Source organism: Rutilus rutilus, assembly GCF_951802725.1.
Source record: "Rutilus rutilus genome assembly, chromosome: 13".
Classification (NCBI taxonomy): Eukaryota; Metazoa; Chordata; class Actinopteri; order Cypriniformes; family Leuciscidae; genus Rutilus; species Rutilus rutilus.
This window is the reverse complement of record NC_140218.1, coordinates 31,471,141-31,495,831: the sequence shown is the minus strand read 5'-3', so window position 1 is coordinate 31,495,831 and position 24,691 is coordinate 31,471,141. Positions and strand designations below refer to the sequence as shown.

Genomic DNA, 24,691 nt, shown 5'->3' with positions numbered 1-24,691 from the left:
TTGTTGAAAAATTGTCAAAAATGTAAGTTGCTTTATTGACTTCATGTGTATTGAACGTTTGTATAAAATATCACATTTGCAATCGCGCTCATATTCGAGAAAAAAAGCTCTCTTGCGCTTGTGATATTGCTTAATGAAATGTCATAATATAAACAAGTACTTTTTTTGCAATCATATCTTGAATTTGTGGCCAATTGTATGAATTTTGGGACTTTTTTGAGACAATCCAGCATTGATTCCGAACCTGGTAACAAAATAAATCACTTTAGGAATTTATAGAAAATGAATAATTATTGATTGCATTTTAAGCATAAGTTTTACATTAATGAGCCATGAGACCATGAACCAGCAATTTAGTGATATCCTTGCATTTGTGGTCCTCTTAGTCTGAGACAGAGACAAGACCAAGTACAAAATGCGGTGGAGACAAGACCAAGACTTGCAAAAAATGTTTTTAGGAGTATTACACCACTAATGGACCTGCAGCCACGCTCTGGAAACTATCCAGGGACTCATTGCATGTGGATGGCGTTTAATAATTTATTCAGTACAGGTTATTGCAAAGATATTCCATTCACATCTTCATTCTCACATTCAAGTCAGTCACATTTTTGCTCCTATTGCACTTTATACCCTGCAGATTCTTCTGCATATAGGGAGCACATCTTGTTTTGTTGAAATTTGAAGATATTACAGCCAATCTATTGGTTGAATCTGGCACGTGTTAAGCTCAGATCAGACTGAAGTGTGTAGCTCATTTTTTTCTCAGGGATAGTAGACTCATATCAGGAGGCAGGGCGACTGGAATCACGGAAGGTAGAGTATGCTTTTTTTCCTCCCGAATGCACTGCACGTATTGCTTTAGTGTGCCGTTGCTAAATCTGCTGTAATATTTGTTCTGGTTTCCTGCTACGATTGCATTCCCATTGATCCTGTCTGCAGAATGAGTGAAGCTGTGGTTAGCGGGGTGAGGAGGTTGAGCACCATCTCAGAGACAGATGTGGACCGTGAAGAGGAGCCCGTGTCCTCGGGGGACAGCGAGTGGGTCGGATCCAGTGCTTCGCTCTGCTCGCGTGGAAAGCCCAGCGCCGAGAGCAGCACCTTCACCTCCTTTGAGTCCTATCAGCCTGACGCTGCAGGTACAGCGTCAATGCTTCTCTGTTTACGTGTTTATTTGCGTGTCCAGTATGTAGAAGTTGTCCTGGATGCTTTAACTTTTAACTGTACTCTTCCTAATGCTGATGTAGCCCATGCCTGTGTAAGACAATTGTGCTTTAACCGGGTGTAACGGTACGTTTATTTGTCACGGTACGGACTTCGCGGTTCGGTGCATACAGTCTGACGATGAATACAGTCACTGGCGATCCATACTCCAGTCCAGAAGGGGGCGCTCACAGTAATGCAACACTGTTTGCTAACCGCCACAACCTGAAAAAGAGCAGCAGAAGAAGAGACGATCTACGCACCAACCCAAAGCAAGAGTTCAGATGTCACGCATTAGCTTGCTAGTAGCCGATACGCTGAGTTTAGATTAATCTTTGTGACGCGCTCCACAAACTGCACGGAAAGGAAACCGGGATGGCAGAAAGTGGCAAACATAAAGTTTTCTTTATTTTACAAAAGCACAATGATCTGTTGTTATTGTGAGTGTACACAAATAAAAATAAGACCCTTTACAGTTTTGAATGTTGTTTTACTATTATCTGTATGACCATAAATGATGGACTATTTTAAGTTGTTTCTGCTGTTATAACGAGACGAACTCATTTGGCATTGTGGTGATTTGTGTCATGGATTTCTTAAAAAAGCTTTGTGCATCCGCCATTCACCGCATGGTAATGAACTCTCACGCGCAAAGACAATGACAGCTTAGGCTACGCACATCACGATAATCAAACCAATATGTTTGAAAACAGTCGTTGCATTTTTCTGCGCAGAATTTGGTCAATCTGTCAATTAGAGTAACAAATCAACAATTTTATTTTATGCAATATCGAACCGTGACCCCGAGACCGAGGTATACACCGAACCGTGACTTCTGTGTACCGTTACACCCCAATGATCTAGACAGCTTCATTCACAACTTCATTGAACATAAATAGATTTAAAAAAAAAAAAAAACTTAATCAGGAAAATGTAATAAAATATTGATTTAAACAAACTGATTATATAAAATTGGTCAAATTTAAATGTAATCGTTTTAAAGTTTTTAATGAATCGCAGTTACTTCTATTAAGTTTTACAAATGGCCAATTATCATTTCAGCACATTTATAGTAGGTTTATTATAAATATCAATAAATGAACCACACCGGCCACTTTATTAGGTACACCTGGTTTGACTTCTTTTGCCTTCCCGCTGGAAACATTCCTCAGAGATTTTGCTCCACATCATCATGATCGCATCACACAGTTGCTGCAGATTTGTCGTCTGCTCATCCATGATGTGAATATCCCGTTCCTCCACATCCCGAAGCTGTTCGTTTGAGATCTGGTGACTGTGGAGGGCATGTGAGTTTAACTCACTGTCATGATACTCACTGTCACCAGTTTGAGATGATTTGAGCTTTGTGACACACGTGTTATCCTGCTGGAAGTATCAGAAGATGATACACTGTGGTCGTAAAGAGATGGACGTGGTCAGCAACAATACTCAGGTAGACTGTGGTGTTTAATCGATGCTCAATTAGTACTGAGATGCTTAAAAGTGTGCCAAGATAAAATCCCACACACCATTACACCACCAGCAGCCTGAACCCATGTAGATCAGCAGTTTCTGAAAGACTCAGACCAGCCCGTCTGGCACCAACAACCAGGCCACGTTCAGAGTCACTTAAATGACCTTTCTTCCTCATTCTGATGCTCAGTTTGAACTTCAGCAGATCGTCTTGATCATCTCTACATGCCTGAATGCATTGAGTTGCTGTCATGTGATTGGCTGATTAGATATTTGTGTTAACGAGCAGCTGAACAGGTGTAGCTAATAAAGTGGCTGTGAGTGAATATTCTTACTGTAATTACTGTTTAAAAATGTTGGATTTATTCAGCAAAGACACATGACATTATTACAAGACTATAATAAATAATTATAATAATAAAAATAATAAAATAACAAGAAATGTTTCTTGAGCATCAAATCATCATATCAGAATGATGTGACACTGAAGACTGAAGAAGTAATGATGCTGAAAATACAGCTTTAATCACAGGAATAAATGACATTTTAACATATATTAAAATAGAAAACATATTTTAAGTTATACATAAATAAAATTACAGTATTTTTGATCGAATAAATGTTTTTGTAAATTGTAAATGTAAAGTGTTTCTTAAAATAATGGTCCATTGATGTTTTACTGTATTAAAAAGCCTGAAACATTGGTCTATTAGTTTGTTTCAGAAACGACATGGCTATAGTCAGTAAATCCTGTAGTTTCAACACCCGTATAAGCATCACACACTTGCACACATGTTAATTTGATGCGCTTGCAGCTCTCATGCAGAGCGAAGTGCACTTTTATGAGCACTTACACCAACACTCAGATGCTAAAACATTCCCTCAGCGACAGAGCCTTATGCAAGATACATGACCATAAACCTGTACTTTGAGATATATTAAACAATTATTCTCTCACTATTGTATGCTCATCCCATGTACAGAAACTCTATTCGGGTCGCTCCGTTTCACCAACTCCCCTGGGGAATGTATACTGTTACATTAATGTCTGCGGGTGACCACTTATTTCTCCCAGCTGTGCATTATGTGCTCCATTTCTGCTCAAACAGCCCTTAATATAATTACCTGCAGAGAGCTCCTGTTTATAAGGTTTTTGCATGTGGCATTAGTCTGATTATGTGCAAAGTGGCTAGCATGGCCACAAGTGCCATAATCATAATTATTAGGAATTATGTGCTGATGAAAGGTTGAAATGTATGTTTTGGGCTTCTCTCATTTCAGCATCCATCTAACATCCCGAAATGGCTGATTTTGGTGCCGGTTTCAGTGTAATTAGAGCATCTTAGTTTTACAGTTTATGGCAGCCTGCACTTAACTTGATGTATGGATGTCTAAAAAATAAATAATGCATGCAAGAAGAAGTGTTCTGGTAATGATAACAGAGAGATGTGCACAAATACCAGCACACTGAAAATGAATATGCTAGAGAATATTTATTAAAGCTAAGTGACATTTTACAAATATTCATGCAACTGTTAATGACGAAAAGTACTGTCCCAGACAGCAACATAGTGTCGGCCCAGATCCGGGCCACATCTGTGGATTCCACCCGTACCAGATGTGGGCCGGATCTGGGCCGACACTATGGCCTTGTTCATTTGAAAACGCATCTTTTTCTCTCCGGTTTGGCCTTCCGTCCAGACAGTGTTTTTATTAATGAAAACGAAGCATTTTGAAAACGCCGTTTTCGGGTTGTAGTGTGGACTGTCAAACCGGTATTTAAAAAGGTATTACCAGAGCCCGTCTACGGAGAGCCTTGGCACTTCCTATTAGCCCCATTGTATCGATCTTGGTTGTAGTTCCATTAGAATTCCACTGGAGGTGATCGCGGGCGAGTGCAGACTGAATGGGAGTCTATGGGGCTAGACGGCTAAATGTGTCTCTCTCACTCGATTGCCGTTGAGAAATCTCAGATTTTATTGTAGGTTTTGCAAGTTCAACATGGGTTATAGGTCGAAAGTTGAATGAACGAGTACTTATTTCTTTTCGATTTCTTACAGGTTGAGTTGTTGTTTCCCATAACACGCTAGCATTCTGCTAATGACGTCAGCATTCTGACGTCATTGACATTTTAAAAGACTTTTTAAACCAAATAAGTGACTCCCAGCAATGTGTAATTTCTTTGCATCTCCTTTCGAATACAACATTCAAATTACTAGACAAAAAATTATATCCTGAGTAAAGTGGATTTTGAGGGTTTTTCGCCATAGACCTCCATTCATTCTGCACTCGCTCGCGAGCGCCCCCGCATGGACAGACACGTGTTACTGCAGCCAGTCCAGAAACCGGAAGTAAGCAGAGAGTGCCAATTCTCTTCCTATTAGACATTCTCTGGTATTACGTAGGTTTAGTCATGTGACGCATATTGTACCAATAGATATTTATGTTTATACCGGTATTGTGCCTGGGGGGGGTACTCTGCATTCGGGCCAATTACCAAAATCAGAACCCTCTCCCCGGACAGCACGCCAAATACGTTGACCAATTTAATCTATCCGACTTATTTGCAAGTGTGAACTCGTGAACTGTCCCGCGGCAAAACATGAGACCAGTTTGGGACCTGGACGCATCAGGGAACGCTGAGATATTGCTAAATAAAATGATCCTGTCAGAAGAATTGCGCGATAACTTCATTATTTATTTTTCCGTCTGCATCATCTCAGTGAGCTCCTCTGTTTACTGTAGACGTAGCCTAAGTTGCTGTCTGGGGTACAATGACGTCATCATGCATTTTGGACATGTCAAGTGATGTCACATTTATTGTTATAGCGCTTTAGAATACAATACAGAGCCAAAGCAGCTTCAGAGAAATACACAAAATATTTCTAACTATTATTTTGTGTCTGTGGGCCTGGGTTACTTGATTTTCTTCTATCCAGATGACTGCGCCACCGTCCTGCTGGCTTGCCTCTACTGCCGCTTCTGTGACATCTTCACCATGATGCCTGATGTGTGTGAGCGGGCGTTTATCCGCTGCTTCCCCTCCTGCAAGTATTTCAGCACCTCCGACGAGCAGTCCAAGGGGAAAGACTGGTGCGGCTGTAACATCAAGTTTGACTGTAATTTCATGAACTCCTGTCAAGAGGCCAGTGAGTTAATCGAGCTGGCGATGGAGATATCTGAGGTGTGCTACCGCTAATAGATTCAGGACGGAGATTCTCCATTATTCTCTGAATTATTCGTTTTCACAAAGGACGTTTGTGATTCCATTGGTAAACCAGGGTAAAATGAGTCACCCTTTGGTTTAGGCCAGCATTCACAAAATAAAGCATGTTACAGCATTTTCAGGAACAGATCGTCATTTCATTCTGACAGAATATGGGGAATATATTTGCGAGTTTTCCCTTGCCAAGTAAATTTCATTTATGACCAAAGTTATGACTGTTTAATAAATTGTGTGTCACATCCATAAACAAAACAAAAAATATATACTACAAAAACAAAACAAACAAACACACACACACACACACACGCACATGAATGTATGACGCATGTCTAAAGCATGAAAACTGGTGGCTGTGGGTACCAACTCAGCCTAATCAAGTTAGTGTTTATCTGGTTTTAGCTGGTCAACATGGTCTCCTAGCCTGGCCAAGTTGGTGTTTAGCTGGTTTTAGCTGGTCAAGATGGTCTCCTAGCCTGGCCAAGTTGGTGTTTATCTGGTTTTAGCTGGTCAAGCTAGTCTCCCAGCCTGGCCAAGTTGGTGTTTAGCTGGTTTTAGCTGGTCAAGATGGTCTCCTAGCCTGGCCAAGTTGGTGTTTATCTGGTTTTAGCTGGTCAAGCTAGTCTCCCAGCCTGGCCAAGTTGGTGTTTAGCTGGTTTTAGCTGGTCAAGATGGTCTCCTAGCCTGGCCAAGTTGGTGTTTATCTGGTTTTAGCTGGTCAAGCTAGTCTCCCAGCCTGGCCAAGTTGGTGTTTAGCTGGTTTTAGCTGGTCAAGATGGTCTCCTAGCCTGGCCAAGTTGGTGTTTAGCTGGTTTTAGCTGGTCAAGATGGTCTCCCAGCCTGGCCAAGTTGGTGTTTATCTGGTTTTAGCTGGTCAAGATAGTCTCCCAGCCTGGCCAAGTTGGTGTTTATCTGGTTTTAGCTGGTCAAGATGGTCTCCTAGCCTGGCCAAGCTGGTGTTTATCTGGTTTTAGCTGGTCAAGATGGTCTCCTAGCCTGGCCAAGCTGGTGTTTATCTGGTTTTAGCTGGTCAAGATGGTCTCCTAGCCTGGCCAAGCTTGTGTTTATCTGGTTTTAGCTGGTCATTTAAATGGGACTACAGATGTTGTCAGAAACATTAGGCATCATCAACAGGTAAACTAATTTTAACACTAACCTATAAAGGTATAAGAGTGGTGTAGTCTGTTTATATCCTAATTTTAGCTCTTTACTTCTTTCGGTTGGATTTAGGCTTCACAATTTAAATAATTTTCTGTAGTTCTGAAGATTACCTTGGACAAAATGGGTAAGAATCATAAACTTTTGCTGTCACAGATTTAATTTTCTACAATAATCTAAAATCCAATGGAAAAATATTAAAAAAAAATTTTTTTTGGGGGGGGATAACCAGGGTGATACTAATTTACAGGTTTGGCCCTCAAAATGTGATCCTTGCAGCACTTATGAAAGATTTGAAAAAGTCAACGTTGATGCCCTCTGGAGGGCAATATGGGTAGCACTTCATAAACCTCAATATTACTGATCCAGCAGTCTCGGCATGTGTAGTCAGTGAACTGGAAACCATTAATGTCTGTCAACTGGAACTAATTATCCTGCATGAATAAAAAACTTTTTTTAATAAAAAACTCTTTGTGGTCTGTAATGTGTGCAATTACATCAGTAATACAGAAAGCGATCTGTTGGCATTCATATTCATAAGCAATGGCTGTTTTAATGTATAACAGCTAGTTAATGTATAAATATATATATGATGGTTTCATCGATATTTCGAACTTGTACACAGCGAACTTGTAAAAAACAAAACAAAAAAACCCTCCGGACATCACTTCTGGCCACTACTCTATGCACTACTTGTTGCAGGTACCAATTACCAATACTTTGTACATAATTATTATTCTGTAACAGAATTTTCTGTAAAAATGACAGGATTCTTTTTTTTTTTTTTTTATAATGTTGAGAACATGTGGTGTTCATCTGGAAGATACAAAACTTCAGACAGAAAAGGCCTCCTTTCTCAGCCGGGACTCAAACCAGAGACCTTCGTGCTGCGAGGCGACAGTGCTGCCACAAGGTCACCCTCCATACAGATCCTTTAATGTAAATCTATTTATAGTTTGCCTACAGTTCCACCCTCTCCGTCACCTCAGCAGTGGCTTTAGTTACTGTTATACACTTGGCACGAGTCGGCAAGAGGCCAACTTTCACTTTTCACCTTCAATATGTCTTATGCTTCAAAAATCAGTGGCAGTGTCTGTGATGGTGTGGCTGAATTCAGATTGGTGCATGTAGACTCTACATGGAGCAGACAGACTGCAGACTGTAAGTGTGTCGAGGGACGGTCGTCAGACGCCAAGATGTGAGTATACCCATGAATTACCACTCTGGTGCTTTGTTACTGTCTCAGCCTGGACCTACAGTACTGCAATATAATCATCTGATTGAAGCATTTGAATTTTTGCAATACAAATATAGTAAATAAAGTACGAAAGAATAAGAAACATGTTTCATCCCTTATTCCTCAGTGAGGTTTCTAATGATGTCTTTAATCAGTTAATGTTAAAGTCTTCAGTGAGTTGTTTACTCATGTTTGAATGCTTTTCTATTTTAAGAACTAACCTTACAGTTGGAAAGTATGAGGTCAGGTTTACAGTATGTGTGTGTGAGTGTGTGTGTGTGTGTTACCGTCTGTAACCTTCTGTAGTCTTTTCTCAACAGTTCTCTATTACATATTTTGTATCTTACAAAAGTGGTGCTGGTACCATCGTGCTTTAATATAGGCCATGATTACCATATTCACATGCCATATTTACATGGTATTGCAAGGTATTCCAAAGAATGTCCAAAATCATAGTACATATGTAAAAAACAAAACCCTTTAAAACAGAGGTATATGTTCAAATAACATGGTATTGCCATGTAAAAAAAAAAACATTTTATCCCAAAAACATGGTAAAACATCAGTAAAAGTCCTATGGTACAATTTTACCATAGTACAAAAAGTTGTAAACGATATGAGCAAAAAACATAGTGTTACCATAGTATACAACAATCAATCCCTTGTCAAAAATAAGTGCACTCAATTGTATTGAATTTGTACTTGTAGTATAGCTACTTCATATCTTAAATTTATATATTTAAAAAAAAAACTGAACTTGCATGTAATATAATATTAATGAAATAAAAGCCTTCTTAGGTGTACATAAAGAGAGCACACTTTCATGATTATGTTTCTTATTTCTGATGTCAAATTAGTGCATTTAAAAATCAACGTTTTAATATTCTTTTGTCATGCTTTCAAAGTTCACTTATTTTAATATGTTGATTAATATATTAAAGCACATAATTGTTTATATTTTGAACTGTACCGTTATTCAATATTATTACAAGTTAATATACGTTTAAATGTATTTATAACAAATGTTTAATTACAAATAACCTACACTAAAACACAAGTTTCAATAGAAATTACAATAAAGTTTATTTTAGTTTACCATAAATGCTTGTCAGTACATTCAGCTGTAACTTGAACCGGTCCTTCAAAAGTCCTACTTAAGTAGGTTAAAAAAGCCCTCTAAAGCTAACAGCATATAATATAATTTTATACTATAATCCATTCTCATTTAACTGCAATTGACATGCAATTAAATAAACAATACATTTCACAAGTATTGTTTTAAGTGTAGGCTATTATTTCCATAACAAGTACTTCTGAAATGTTCTTTTTCACAAGGCATATGTACGTTTTGTTAGTGATATGCAGCGTATACTGAAATACTGAATAAATGATGGATAACTTGTCCCCACAGTTATGAGTCTTCCACAGAAGATGGAGTCACATGGACAGTGGTCAGTCCTATCGTCTTCACCTATCGAGTCATTCAAAGTGAGAGGCTTCTGGATGCAAGCAATGACACCTTAATGTTCGGCCATATCTCCAACCCTACTGAGATTCAAGCCCTCAAGAACAACAGCAAAGTAATGAAGCGATTCATTGTGATTGACGAGACTGTCAATGATCTTTACGGCTCTCAGGTTGCAGCGTATTTCGAAGCGAGAGGGGTGACGTACAAGATCCTTCACTTACCCACAACTGAGGAGAACAAGTCTATGGCACTCGTGACCAGTATCTTGGAGGAGGTCCATAAATTTGGAATTGACCGCCGTACGGAGCCCATTATCGCTATTGGTGGCGGCGTGTGCCTGGATATCGCGGGTCTCGCCGCATCTCTGTATCGCAGACGCACTCCGTATATTCGTGTCCCTACAACTCTGTTGGCTTACATTGATGCCAGTGTAGGGGCAAAGACGGGGGTCAATTTTGCCAACTGTAAAAATAAGCTAGGGTCCTACATACCCCCTGTGGCAACGTTCCTGGACAGGACTTTCCTGTGCACTCTTCCACGCCGCCATATTTCTAATGGAATGGCTGAGATGTTGAAGGTTCACATTTGTAAATGAATGTATTTATAATGTATTAAATGAGTCTGTCAAAAACATTTAAAAATCTTATCGACCCAGACTAGTGTTGTCAAAAATACAGAAAAATTTGATGATACCAGCATTTCACTCTAGCATTTTGAGGGCTGTTGAACGGATTCTTAAACACCTCTGATTGGCCATTGTGTTGATGTGCTCAACATATATGTTTGTGATTGGCCATTGTGTTGACGCGCTCAACATATATGTCTGTGATTGGCCATTGTGTTGACGTGCTCAACATATATGTCTGTGATTGGCCATTGTGTTGACGTGCTCAACATATATGTTTGTGATTGGCCATTGTGTTGACGCGCTCAACATATATGTCTCTGATTGGCCATTGTGTTGACGTGCTCAACATATATGTCTGTGATTGGCTGTTGTGTTGATGCGCTCGACATATGTCTGTGATTGGCCATTGTGTTGACGCGCTCAACATATATGTCTGTGATTGGCTGTTGTGTTGATGCGCTCGACATATGTCTGTGATTGGTCATTGTGTTGACGCGCTCAACATATGTCTGTGATTGGCTACAATGATCAACGCTTCAAAAACATGTCGTCTTACACATACATGCGGGAGCATTTGAAAGCGATATTAGGGATCCGCTGATAGACGCCTGCTTTTAAACGTGTGTATCTATGTAAGCGCTCAGTGAAGAGCATCAAAGATGTCATTGTTGATCATTGTAGCCAATCACAGACATATATGTTGAGCGCGTCAACTCAATAGCCAATCAGAGACATATATGTTGAGCTGATGGCCAACACAGTGGCCAATCAGAGACATATATACAGTATTGAGTGCGTCAACACAATGGCCAATCAGAGGTGTTTAAGAATCCGTTCAACAGCGCTCAAAATGCTAGAGGGAAATGCTGGTATAGTCACATTTTTTACATTTCAGTACTGACTTGGTACAATTCTAACCCAGACTTTTGAATGGTAGTTTATTCTGACATTATTGTGCAAGTCTAATTCAGGTCTTGTTTCACCAATACTAGTGATCCTCTACAGATGGCGCTGATGAAACACAAAGGACTCTTTGAACTTTTGCATAAGGAGGGCAGAAGTTTGTTGGACTCAAGGTTCCAACCAGGAATCCATGAAAATGTGCATATGGATGCGGCGAGTGTGTCCACTAGACTGGCCATTGAAACCATGCTGGAGGAACTTGCCCCAAACCTGTGGGAGGACGACCTGGACAGGCTGGTGGACTTTGGCCATATCATCAGTCCAGAGCTTGAAATGGTTCTACATATTAAGACTTGAACTAAAGTTGCACATTGTGTATCACAGTCTTGAATTAATCTAACTGGAGTTTCTTTGATACAGAAAGTACTTCCTGCACTTTTGCATGGAGAAGCCGTGAACATTGACATGGCCTTCATGGTCTATGTGGCTCATGAAAGGGGCTTTCTGACAGAAGAGGAGAAAAGACGTATCATTGTGTGTATGCAGAGTCTAGAGCTTCCAGTGTGGCATTCAGATTGCACTCTGGATCTAGTACAGAAGTCTCTTACTGAGCGACTGAAGCACTCCGGTGGACTTCTGAGAATGCCTCTGCCGACAGCGCTGGGAAGAGCAAGTATGTCAAATATAAATAGAACAGCAAAAAAAAAAATTCCCTCAAACATTAAAGGTGCATTCAGTCATTTGGAGCTAATAAAAAAAATGTTTTACACATTTAAGAAATACATTTTGTTTTGGTAAAGAGTCATCTGAATGGTAAGGAAGCTCGTTTTGAGCGTGTGGTAAAACAGGGACATTTCCGTGAACAGCTTTAGCGAGGACAGGACACAAAAAAACAGGACCGTCCCCAGAAAATGGGGGATGGAAAATGTCTGCTCAACCTGACAAAGACAAAAATACAGCGTAAAAATCAGCACGGTTTCACAAAGTGGAAAGATTAGATGACAGATACAATCCTGAGTAGTGATGCCAAAGATTCTTCTTTTTTGTTGAACAAGATAATTAATTATTGTATAAACCGCTCTCTAAAACTCACTACAATCAGTGTAATTTATACATAAAATGATCCTGCTGATCCACATCAATAGATGGCAGTGCAGTGTCTAACACCACTGTGGTATCGTACACAAAGATCATGCTAACGCTAGCTAAAAAACTTCTGAATACACCTTCAAAGTAGACTGAAGATGATGAAAAGATTTGTGTATTATTGAAAGTCATATGTTCGGCTTAGCTGTTTTATTCTACTCATCCTAGCTGCCATGTTGAGATTGCAAGACCAGCTAAATACACTTTACCATCATCAGACACTTTTAGGTGTGGAAGAAAACTAATCATGGTAAAATAGGCCTGTATATGAGAGGTTCCGGGTTCAAATCCCGGACGAGCCCCCACTTGTTACAAATTGTTTTAATCTAAATAAATAATAATAAAAAAGTAACAAATAACAGGGATCTTATCCCAAAAAAAAAAGAATCCCTGGAGTCCTTGCTCTCACTCCCAATACACCCAAACACTTTCATAGTGCAAGAAATACATTTATATTTAAAAAAAAAGATAATAAATAAATTTAGGGGCAAGCCCAAAATAAATAACAAAACAGTAACACAGAATTCAGGTAATAAACAAAATGTCAAAAGCTTCCCTCCTTAACTTTCAAAAACAGGAGAAAAAGGCACCCACCTCCCTACAGAAACCTTTTTATGCGTTTTGGCCATTCATTTACACGACAACGTAACCCACAGAATTCAAAAGGGTGTACTTTCTTTTTCACATGACTATGTACTTGCATCAAAAAATAAGTACAATGTTCTTTTTGGGTCCATGTCGTATTTCAAAACACTTTAGCTGCTGTTGAAGTGGACATGGGTAAAGTTAGGACAGGTTTGGTGGTAGGGGTATGTTTAAAGGCATACTATGCAGTTTCCGTTTTTCTCAAACAGCGACCCCTAGAGTAACGTTACTGTCGTAAATACCACTCGCGCAGAGCCGTCTCTGCACTCTTCCGACCACACTTTGTTCGTCGACTTTGCCGTGATTCACGTGTGAAATGCGTGCTAGTGTCTTCCATAGAGGCTGCTTCATATGTTGTTGATGTATGTGACGTTGTGCCGTAAAGCAAGTCGTGATTCTCGCGAGATTTGGCGGAGCGCCACCTCTCAAACTTGCATTGCTGGTTTTGCATCGGGATGATTCGCCCTACTACGAGTTAATTTACCATCGAAATGACTTCGAAGCTGTTATATTAAGGTACAAATCTTGCATAGTGTGCCTTTAAGAGTGGGTTAAGAGGTAAAGGGAAGGGTCAACTGCATGATCATAGCTAAATAAATTACATATGCAGGTATTTTTTAAAACACAAGTACAATGTAAAAACATGTATGTAGACAATTAGAGCATTGTATCAAATGATTAAAGACAATTAATATAAAGTTAATATAAAGTTTTTTTTTTTACCCTACAGGAATCTTCAATGACATAGAAGACAGCATTGTGTGTCGAGCATTCAAGAGATGGTGCGACGAACACTGTGAAACTGCCATGAAAACACAATCACACAATGGAAAAGCCTGATTGTATTCTTAAACCAAGAAAACCCATATCATGAATAAAAACTCCGGAAATTGTGAAAACCACTCAGTTTTATTTTAATGTCTGTAACATTTTCATTCCCAATACACTTGTCAAGCTTGAATTCCAACAATGAAATGGTCACACAAGTGACCAGCTACTTTCCTCATAAAGCTTCCCAGTAGAAGTTTCACGTTTCAAAACAACAGTTTGAGTGAAAGGTGACTTTCCCAACAGGTGGGCCGTCTTCCAGTATTGAATTCATAAGAAATAAATGCTTCAAAAATTCAAACAAAAATCTACATCTCAAGCTATTGTAAGTCCTTTCTTAAATAATGTTTGGTTAAGCTTAAAAAATATCATACAAAAGTATACTAAAACAAAAACCATCTTAAACTATAGCCAAGACACTTTTATAAAAGACAGACCAATCTGTATTTGTTATTAAAAGATGTTTGGTTGAAGTTCAATGGAAGCCTGTTTTAAAGGCACCTTTCATTGACGTCACTGACACATATGCTTTCATACAGGAGCCTTGTGCTTTACCTGTTACCTGATTGTCTGAATTATTGCTCAGAAAAAAATTGCAACAGCCAGTTTTGCTATAAATCCACAATGAGATACGTAACAGTTTCACTGCATATTTAGACTTCACTTGGAATTTGGCAACGTTTTAGTAGTCAACACTGTGTAACATTACATTCAGAGGAAAACTTTCAGTAGTTTGTCTAGTAGGCAAAGGAGTTTATATTATACACTATTCTTGAAAGTTTTGTAGTGCTTCAAGACACCACAGGTTTAAGCCAGAATACAAAACAGATCAAGTCTCGAGTCGAACCCAAGCTTAAATGAACCCTACTAAGAGACCGCTGGGTTCCACAGTTTAAAACTAAGTCTAAAATCACATAAATAGAAGAGAACATTCATTTAAAGGGATAGTTCACACAAAAATGAAAATTATGAAAAACATTTACTTGCTCTCATGTTGCTCCAAACCAAGTGTTCCACACATCTCTAGAAAAGTAAAGCCAAAGCATTTCGATCACCCCCTGGTGGCTCGCTGCAGTATAGGTCATAAATCCCGCCCTCTCCATGAAATCGAATGGGACGTGTGACAATTACATTAAAAAAATGTTTTCCCAAAGATGGTTTCTGTCATTTTAGGAAGTTTTCATCACGCTGACGTACGCCCAAGTGTTATGAATGGCGTTATCGGCACATTTCAACGGCCAGTTCTGGGATATTTTGGCTTCATTAGGGAGGAAGTTGAGACACGTCGTCCATCTTTTTTTACCGTCTGTGCTCAAAAGCCACTTAAATACACATTTAGGTTTAACTGTCCTTTTTGGAAACTAACAATCCCAGTCCATTGACTTTCACTGTGTGGAAAAGAGCAGCGTGAACTCTCTGCTAAACATCTCTTTTTGTTGACAGGTCATACAGGTTTGTAATTACATGAGGATGTGTAAATGATGACATATTCATTTTTTTTTTGGTGTGAACTATTGCTTTAAGTTGCAGGTTTGTAATATAAGGCACTTTACAGTGATCTGACTATGTTACCTACACTAAACTCTTACAACATCTTTCCATGAAACAGGCTGATTTCTCAACTGAAAGTTATCTTTGCATAGTTCTATGAAACAACACATTATAGTTTCATCTACATGATAATTATAGTGGCACAAATTGGATGCTACTCAAAGGCAAACATCAGTACATCTGAGTTGAGCACTTTTAAACAGTAGAAATATACAGTAACAGTACAGCTTATTATTACAAACATAGTCAGTCATTTACACCGTATAAGAATTAAAAAACCCAAACAAGTGTTAGAACAAAATATAAAATGCTTCTTTTTTTTTTCTTCAAGGTATGATCTTTCTTCCAGTGTTTTTGCCAATACAAAACATAAAAAATCCCAGATCTTTCTCCATAAGATCTTTCTCCATAATTGTGTATATATATATATATACACACACTCACCTAAAGGATTATTAGGAACACCTGTTCAATTTCTCATTAATGCAATTATCTAATCAACCAATCACATGGCAGTTGCTTCAATGCATTTAGGGGTGTGGTCCTGGTCAAGACAATCTCCTGAACTCCAAACTGAATGTCAGAATGGGAAAGAAAGGTGATTTAAGCAATTTTGAGCGTGGCATGGTTGTTGGTGCCAGACGGGCCTGAGTATTTCACAATCTGCTCAGTTACTGGGATTTTCACGCACAACCATTTCTAGGGTTTACAAAGAATGGTGTGAAAAGGGAAAAACATCCAGTATGCGGCAGTCCTGTGGGCGAAAATGCCTTGTTGATGCTAGAGGTCAGAGGAGAATGGGCCGACTGATTCAAGCTGATAGAAGAGCAACTTTGACTGAAATAACCACTCGTTACAACCGAGGTATGCAGCAAAGCATTTGTGAAGCCACAACACGCACAACCTTGAGGCGGATGGGCTACAACAGCAGAAGACCCCACCGGGTACCACTCATCTCCACTACAAATAGGAAAAAGAGGCTACAATTTGCACGAGCTCACCAAAATTGGACAGTTGAAGACTGGAAAAATGTTGCCTGGTCTGATGAGTCTCGATTTCTGTTGAGACATTCAGCTGGTAGAGTCAGAATTTGGCGTAAACAGAATGAGAACATGGATCCATCATGCCTTGTTACCACTGTGCAGGCTGGTGGTGGTGGTGTAATGGTGTGGGGGATGTTTTCTTGGCACACTTTAGGCCCCTTAGTGCCAATTGGGCATCGTTTAAATGCCACGGCCTACCTGAGCATTGTTTCTGACCATGTCCATCCCTTTATGACCACCATGTACCCATCCTCTGATGGCTACTTCCGGCAGGATAATGCACCATGTCACAAAGCTCGAATCATTTCAAATTGGTTTCTTGAACATGACAATGAGTTCACTGTACTAAAATGGCCCCCACAGTCACCAGATCTCAACCCAATAGAGCATCTTTGGGATGTGGTGGAACGGGAGCTTCGTGCCCTGGATGTGCATCCCACAAATCTCCATCAACTGCAAGATGCTATCCTATCAATATGGGCCAACATTTCTAAAGAATGCTTTCAGCACCTTGTTGAATCAATGCCACGTAGAATTAAGGCAGTTCTGAAGGTGAAAGGGGGTCAAACACAGTATTAGTATGGTGTTCCTAATAACCCTTTAGGTGAGTGTGTATATATATATATATATATATATATATATATATATATATATATATATATATATAAATACAACAGAAAACCTGGAGCATTTTAGTTACAATGTATGGCATATTCAAACAGAATTTAATAATTAAAATGTTAGATAAAACTGAAAAAGTTTTTAAGGGTAATAGAATCTGAAGTTTGAAATATTACTTGATTATTCCCTTAGGCATCAAATATGTGTTAATAGATTTCTTCACATTCTTATGGATTATTTCATGCGATGCATTGTGTTAAAATGCATCTCGGTATCTTAAGAAATGCATGAGGTGACCGTTTGCATAATTATAGAATTATATAGGCACTGCATTTGATGACAAGAACAGTTTTGAAAACTGCTGGGTTAAATCTGAACATTGCTTATTGCTTGGCACATTTCACAGGACATTTGAAAATCAGTTGGAAACGCTGTGTGAAAACTGTCTCTCCACACATTCTCTGAAGAGTTTAGCATGGCAATGGATATGACAATGTTAATGTATTTGGTCTCGGTGGAATAGATCTGCTACACTGCTGCTGCGGCAGAGCAAGTGTCAATACATACACGGACAAAGCAGATCTATACAGGTGGAGCTGGGGAAGGTGGAGGGTTTCAGAGGAACAGAGGAAAACGAGCTGCAAACTGCTACAGCAAATACTGACCAACTATTTAAATGTTGAGCAGCAAGCTCATTGGCTGCAGTTGCGACATGAACTACCAACTTGTGCCATGTAGTTAACAACGTTATTGTCAGAAGGTTGCCTTAAGGACCCATTCGCCTTGGTATTTCTTCAGATAGATTGGTATTATTTAAAGATTATTTCCACAAATCTATGAAAGATTAAATGTAACAAATCTAAGTGAAATTCTCAAAAACATGAATAAATTAATACTGAGAGAATATTGATTAATATTTGAGTGAAATGTTTTGGATCATCCTGATAGCAAACACACTTTGCCTAGACATCCTCTAGAGGTTGAATGCGTTTTCATCTGGAAGATGCGATTTTGAGAGAATTTGCTTAAAATGTTGCTTAAACATTCACTGATGTTAGAACGACATTCAACCGAATTTTGTGCGACATTTATGAATTAGTTTGTTTTATAATTTTGATTTATTCAGCTACGTTAAAGGAATATTTCACCGAAAAAGGAAAATGTACTCACACTCATGTTGTCAGAAACCGGTTTGCTGTTATTTTTGTGTAACACAAAAGGAACATTTTATAATCAGCTTAAATTTCAATCTGTTTCTCTCACACAGATATCATATCTGTCATATAAAAGTGGCATGGACTAATTTTATGATTTCTTTTTTGGAGCAGAATGGACATGGTTATTATGAATTGTTATATGTAAAAAAAAAACTAAAAAAAAACAACAATAACGATTCTTCAAAATATCTATATTCAACAGAAAACCTACATCATAGTTTAGAACAACATGAGAGTGAGTACTTAACGTAATTTTCAATTATTCTTTTGAATGTTTTTAAGTGCATCTCGTGGGGGGTTGTGTTTACTGGGCAGCTGGCCATTAGATATTAACTCTACATTATGTTAAAAGGGAAGCATTATGCTTAAATCATTCCTTTAAAAGGATATACATATATATAAAAGAGAAATATGTTTCTAAACTGTGCGCAAACATGCTACTGTACAACCCATTAAAAAAAATTAAAAAAAATAATCACCATTCAAGTGCACTTTTATATAGATTGGTGCAGGTAAGACGTCAGAATCCGGAAAACTAATTTGCCACTGGTTCCCTTGATATTTTCCTATGGGATGTGTCAATTTATGAGTAAAATAAGGTCTGTGGTAAACATAACTTGACTTAATAAATAATTTATCTAGTTACTTGTCAGAAACGTACATTTTCAAAAATAAACATAACTGCTTCAAATTTTGCATTTTCGGTATGGGTGTTTGTAATTTAAGTCAAGTCAAGTCAAGTCAAGTATATTTGTATAGCGCTTTTCACAATACAGATTGTATCAAAGCAGCTTCACAGTATTAAATTAAAATAATACAACAAGGTTTGTTTCTAGTGGAATTTATTGATAAAATCAAATTAGATATCCAGAATATCCCCAACTGAGCAAGCCAAAGGCAACAGTGGCAAGGAACCGAAAAACTCCATCAAGTGACCTAATAGTGTCCTAAAACTCCATCAGGTGACCCAATGGAGAAAAAAAAAAAACCTTGGGAGAACCCAGGCTCAGTCGGGGGCCAGTTCTCCTCTGGCGTTTATTAACTAGAGGCCGGATTGTAATTTGGACTGTAAGATTAAAAATATTATATGAATGCCTGGCTGAAGAGATGCGACTTTAATCTAGTTTTAAACTGGGAGAGCGAGTCTGAGCAACGAACAGTATCAGGAAGGCTATTCCAGAGTTTTGGAGCTAAATGTGAAAATGCTCTCCCTCCTTTGGTGGTTCTGGATATCCTAGGTATGACCAAAAGCCTTGAATTTAGTGATCTTAAAGAGCGCGATGGATTATAGGGCGATAGAAGATCCGTTAAATAGACTGGAGCTAAGCCGTTTAGGGCTTTATAAGTCAGTAGCAATACCTTGTAATTAATACGGAACTTTATAGGTAACCAATGCAGTGATGATAAAATCGGTGTTATATGATCATATTTTCTTGATCTAGTAAGAACTCTAGCGGCGGCATTTTGGACTAACTGTAGCTTGTTAATTGAGGATGCAGGACAACCGGCTAATAAAGCATTACAGTAATCTAGTCTCGAGGTCATGAATGCATGAACTAACTTTTCTGCATCAGAAACTGATAGCATATTACGTAGCTTAGCAATGTTTCTAAGGTGGAAAAAGGCGGTTTTTGTAACATATGAAATATGATTTTTGAAAGACAGGTTGCAATCGAGTATAACACCCAGGTCTTTTACTGTAGAGGATAAAGTAACAGGACATCCTACTATATTAAAGTTGTATTGCGAGAGGTTTTGTGGGCGGTTTTTTGAACCGATAAGTAGTACCTCTGTTTTGTCTGGATTTAATAAAAGAAAATTACGCGTCATCCAATCTTTTATATCTTTAACACACTCTGTCAATTTGGATAATTTATCGTTTTCATCTGGCCGTGATGAAATATATATTTGAGTGTCATCAGCATAACAATGGAAACTAATTCCATGTTTCCTTATAATATTTCCAAGTGGCATCATATATACTGAGAATAATAGAGGGCCTAACACAGATCCCTGCGGCACTCCATAGTTTACTGGAGTTATGATCGATTTTTCTCCATTTAAATAGACAAAATGGTAGCGGTCAGATAAGTATGATCTAAACCAGCTTAATGCTTGTCCTTGAACACCAGTATAATTTTGTAGTCGATCTAAGAGTATTGTGTGATCTATAGTATCGAACGCAGCACTAAGATCAAGTAAAACTAGTATTGAGATACAGCCTTGGTCAGAAGCTAAAAGTAAATCATTTGTGATTTTAACGAGCGCAGTTTCAGTGCTATGGTGCGGCCTGAAACCAGACTGAAACTTCTCATAGATATCATTTTCTTGCAAGAAAGAACACAATTGAGCGGACACCACTTTTTCTAATATTTTAGACATAAATGGAAGATTTGAAATGGGTCTATAATTTGCTAGGTTATTATGATCTAATTGTGGTTTCTTAATGAGAGGTTTTATAACTGCCAGTTTAAATGTTCTTGGAACATGACCTAAAGATAAAGACGAGTTAATAATATTAAGGAGAGGCTCTTCCACTACAGGTAACACTTCTTTCAGTAGTTTAGTTGGTATCGGATCTAATAAACATGTTGTTGTTTTAGAGGAAGTGATAAGTTTATTTAACTCTATTTGTTCTATAGTTGTAAAGCACTGTAATTGTTCTTGCGGGGTGATAATTAAGGCTGAATTATAAGGCGCAACTGAAGATTGAACGTTTACAATTGTGGTTCTGATGTTTTCTATTTTCTCAGTGAAGAACTTCATAAAATCATTACTACTAAACTGTAATGGGATATTTTGTTCGGGTGATGTCTGTTTATTTGTTAGTCTAGCCACGGTGTTAAATAAAAACCTTGGATTATTTTGGTTATTTTCTATTAGTTTGCGGAGGTGCTCAGCCCTGGCTGCTTTTAGGGCCTTTTTATAACGTGACATACTGTCTTTCCACGCGATTCTAAAGACCTCTAAATTAGTTTGTTTCCATTTACGCTCTAAAATACGGGTTTCTCTCTTTAGAACATGCGTGGTATTGTTGTACCACGGTGCTTTAATTTTCTCTCTGACCTTTTTTAATCTAATAGGTGCAACAACATCCAATGTTCTAGAGAGAATAGTGCTCATAGTGCTAGTTAGTTCTTCTAGTTCATCTGTTTGTTTGGGTTCAGGCAGCAGCTGAGACAGATCGGATAAGCAATTTGAGAAATTATCTATGGTGGATGGAAGGATTGTTCTGCCTGGTTGATAACGCGGCGCTGCATGACATATTACAGCAGTACGTAATATGCAAGTTACCATGTAATGGTCAGTGACTTCATCACTTTGCGGTATAATATCTATATCGGTTGGATCGGTTCCATGTGATATAATTAAATCGAGTGTATGATTAAGACGATGAGTTGGTCCGGTGACGTTTTGCTTGACCCCAAATGAATTTAATAAATCTGTAAACGCAGCCCCTAACGCATCATTTGGATTATCTACGTGTATGTTAAAATCTCCAACAATTAATGCTTTATCGACATTGACTAATAGGTCTGAGAGAAAATCTGCAAACTCTTTTAGGAAATCAGCGTAAGGCCCAGGCGGTCTATATACGGTAGCCAAGGCTAGAGATAATAGGGATGTTTTTCTAACATCTAAGAGCGTAACATTTAGTACAAGTACTTCAAACGAAATAAACTTATAACCCGCTTTCTGAGTAACATTGAGAATATCTCTATAAATTGTCGCAACACCACCGCCACGACCAATTAGACGGGGCTCATGCTTATAGGAGTATCCAGGAGGAGCAGACTCATTTAGACCGAAATAATCATTTGGTTTAAGCCAGGTTTCAGTTAGGCAAAGTACATCGAAGCTATTATCTGTGACTATTTCATTTACAATAACTGCCTTAGGTGTGAGTGATCTAATGTTTAGAAGACCTAGCTTTAGAAATTGTTTTTGTTTACTAATAGCAACATTTTCTGTTTTAATAACAATTAGATTTTTCCTAGATCCTGCAGTAGATATATTATTTGATCTCACTAAACGAGGAATAGACACGGTTTCTATGCAATATTCTACACTAGTATTTATATCAGTTAAATTGGTGCAGCAGAGACTATGATTTGGACTTTTGGTTACTAGTCAAAAGGTATTTAACATTTTGGAGATGTTATCCGACAGAAGATCTGCTCCGAATCTGCTTGGGTGTAAGCCATCGGCACGGAAAAGCCTAGGACGCTCCCAAAACAGATTCCAATTATTTACAAAGAGCAGTTTCTGCTCATTGCACCATGACATTAACCATTCATTTAGCGCAAATAATCTGCTAAACTTTTCATGTCCTAGTCGGTACGTGGGAAGCGGTCCTGACACTATGATCGTTGTTTCAGGCGATGTGCTGCGTACCGTATCGATCAGATTCCTGAAGTCTTTCTTCAGAATCTCTGTCTGGCGCATCCTGATGTCGTTCACTCCCGCGTGGAGGACAACAGTTCCGACGCGCTCGTCACCGTTCAGAATCTCGGGAACGTGAGTAGCGATTTCAGAAACACGAGCACCAGGAAAGCAGTGACTGTGCACCTTACTTTTACCTAACGTTGCGCGTACGTGCCGAATGATGGAATCGCCGATGATCACAGCATCGCGTTCTGTTTCGCGAAGAGGGGAGAAGCGGTTTTGTGTGGATAACTCGAAAACCGGGAGGGTCGGAGAGAGTCTTGGTCTAGACCTGACTCGCGTCTTCCGCTGCGGAACCACCCAGGCTTCGTGGTGGCGTGTTGGAGCCGGAGTGAACGAGACCATGGCTGATCGCGACCTCGGCGCTCGGGACCTATGTTGAGAAACGCACGGAGTAGACGAAGTCGGAGTCAGCGGGTTAGTAACGTTAATCTCTGATTTGTGTGCATCGGCGCGTGATGTTTCAAGAGCTAACCGCCGGTCTATCAGCTCGGCTTGTCTCAATAAAAGGTCGTGGATCTGTTTCTCAACAGCTTCCAGCTCAGACTGCAGTGCGTGCAGCTCAAATGTGTCCTCACCTGCACCAAAAGGTAGACTACTTTCATCTGATATATTCGCCATTTTAACAGATGGACAGTAAGTTAGCAACGAAGCTACCAGTGATGCTATCAATATTAATACTAATTTATGACTGAAGTTTTAGATATAATCCGTCTTTTTAGTGGTACGGGTGTAGAGTAGACGCACGATAGGCGAAAAATGTTTGTAAGTGAGTGTTGAGAAGACGCGTTCAGCCGTGATCCACGGGAGTAACCTATAGGAGTATCCAGCGTTGGATCACTAATAGGCTTGAGACGCGTCTGCTCAACAGTCCGCGTTGTAACTATGAGGGTTGAGCAGTAGTGCTTCTCAGTGAGGTAAAGTAGAAAATGTTTGTTGTAAGTTTAAAGAATAAAATCAAGATTTATAAATCAAATCGATGGAGCTCCAAAGACAACAACGCGTTCAGACGCGACGCATGCGCATTCCATGTACATTAATTTACATGTAGAACAAAGTAGTATCTTAAAGGAGAACTCCGGTCAATTTTAACATTGAGCTCATTTTTTTGTACATTTGGAGTGCTGTCAATACAGAGAACAACGACAAAAATCGGTGTTGCCTACACCGAGTTATTCTATTTTTAAAATTTGCACCCTATTGACTTCAATGGGGCAAGTAGTAAGCCTGCTTTTTAGCCTCTTAACATCCTTTAAGTGTCATTACAAGTGCACAGAAAATGTGAGTGATTCCTTCCGAGTGAACACGAGTGGATCTGACTGCAGTAGATGTTAGAGATATTAATAAAAATGAAGTTAATTCAGCCAGCGCTCATACCTTTGTTTACATCCTGTTTTCGGTGGAAGGCCAAAGTAATCGATTGTCGAGTTCACGCGCATAGGTTTAGTACCTATGATCACGCGCGTGAACTCGACAATCGATTACTATGGCCTCCCACCGAAAACAGGATGTAAACAAAGGTATGAGCGCTGGCTGAATTAACTTCATTTTTATTAATATCTCTAACATCTACTGCAGTCAGATCCACTCGTGTTCACTCGGAAGGAATCACTCACATTTTCTGTGCACTTGTAATGACACTTAAAGGATGTTAAGAGGCTAAAAAGCAGGCTTACTACTTGCCCCATTGAAGTCAATAGGGTGCAAATTTAAAAAATAGAATAACTCGGTGTAGGCAACACCGATTTTTGTCGTTGTTCTCTGTATTGACAGCACTCCAAATGTACAAAAAAATGAGCTCAATGTTAAAATTGACCGGAGTTCTCCTTTAAGTAAAGTATTTTTAAGTAAAGTATCTTCAAGTTATGTTTACTTTATTTTACTCACAAACTGAAAAACCC

The 24,691-nt window shown here is 38.9% G+C and overlaps 2 protein-coding genes across 2 annotated transcripts; both read left to right on the top strand.

Annotated features, from left to right (window-relative positions):
- The first annotated feature begins 742 nt into the window (after window positions 1–742).
- Window positions 743–5,989, top strand: LOC311301997 (myoD family inhibitor domain-containing protein 2-like). Its single transcript, XM_084427487.1, has 3 exons — window positions 743–816; window positions 943–1,139; window positions 5,616–5,989. The coding sequence occupies exons 2-3, from the start codon at window positions 944–946 to the stop codon at window positions 5,873–5,875; spliced, it is 456 nt and encodes a 151-aa protein (XP_084283613.1). The 5' UTR covers window positions 743–816; window position 943; the 3' UTR covers window positions 5,876–5,989.
- Window positions 5,990–8,039: 2,050 nt separating this feature from the next.
- On the top strand, window positions 8,040–13,983 carry LOC311301993 (2-epi-5-epi-valiolone synthase). Its single transcript, XM_084427482.1, has 5 exons — window positions 8,040–8,255; window positions 9,706–10,339; window positions 11,396–11,629; window positions 11,714–11,966; window positions 13,815–13,983. The coding sequence occupies exons 1-5, from the start codon at window positions 8,119–8,121 to the stop codon at window positions 13,922–13,924; spliced, it is 1,368 nt and encodes a 455-aa protein (XP_084283608.1). The 5' UTR covers window positions 8,040–8,118; the 3' UTR covers window positions 13,925–13,983.
- Window positions 13,984–24,691: the final 10,708 nt, after the last annotated feature.

Bases quoted from the DNA above. Each gene is read 5' to 3' on its own strand.
- LOC311301997 (XM_084427487.1), top strand. From the start codon at position 944: ATGAGTGAAGCTGTGGTTAGCGGGGTGAGGAGGTTGAGCACCATCTCA. The intron at 1,140-5,615 runs GTACAGCGTCAA...TCTTCTATCCAG, and splicing joins CTATCAGCCTGACGCTGCAG to ATGACTGCGCCACCGTCCTG.
- LOC311301993 (XM_084427482.1), top strand. From the start codon at position 8,119: ATGTCTTATGCTTCAAAAATCAGTGGCAGTGTCTGTGATGGTGTGGCT. The intron at 10,340-11,395 runs GTTCACATTTGT...GATCCTCTACAG, and splicing joins GAATGGCTGAGATGTTGAAG to ATGGCGCTGATGAAACACAA. The intron at 11,630-11,713 runs GTTCTACATATT...TCTTTGATACAG, and splicing joins TCAGTCCAGAGCTTGAAATG to AAAGTACTTCCTGCACTTTT.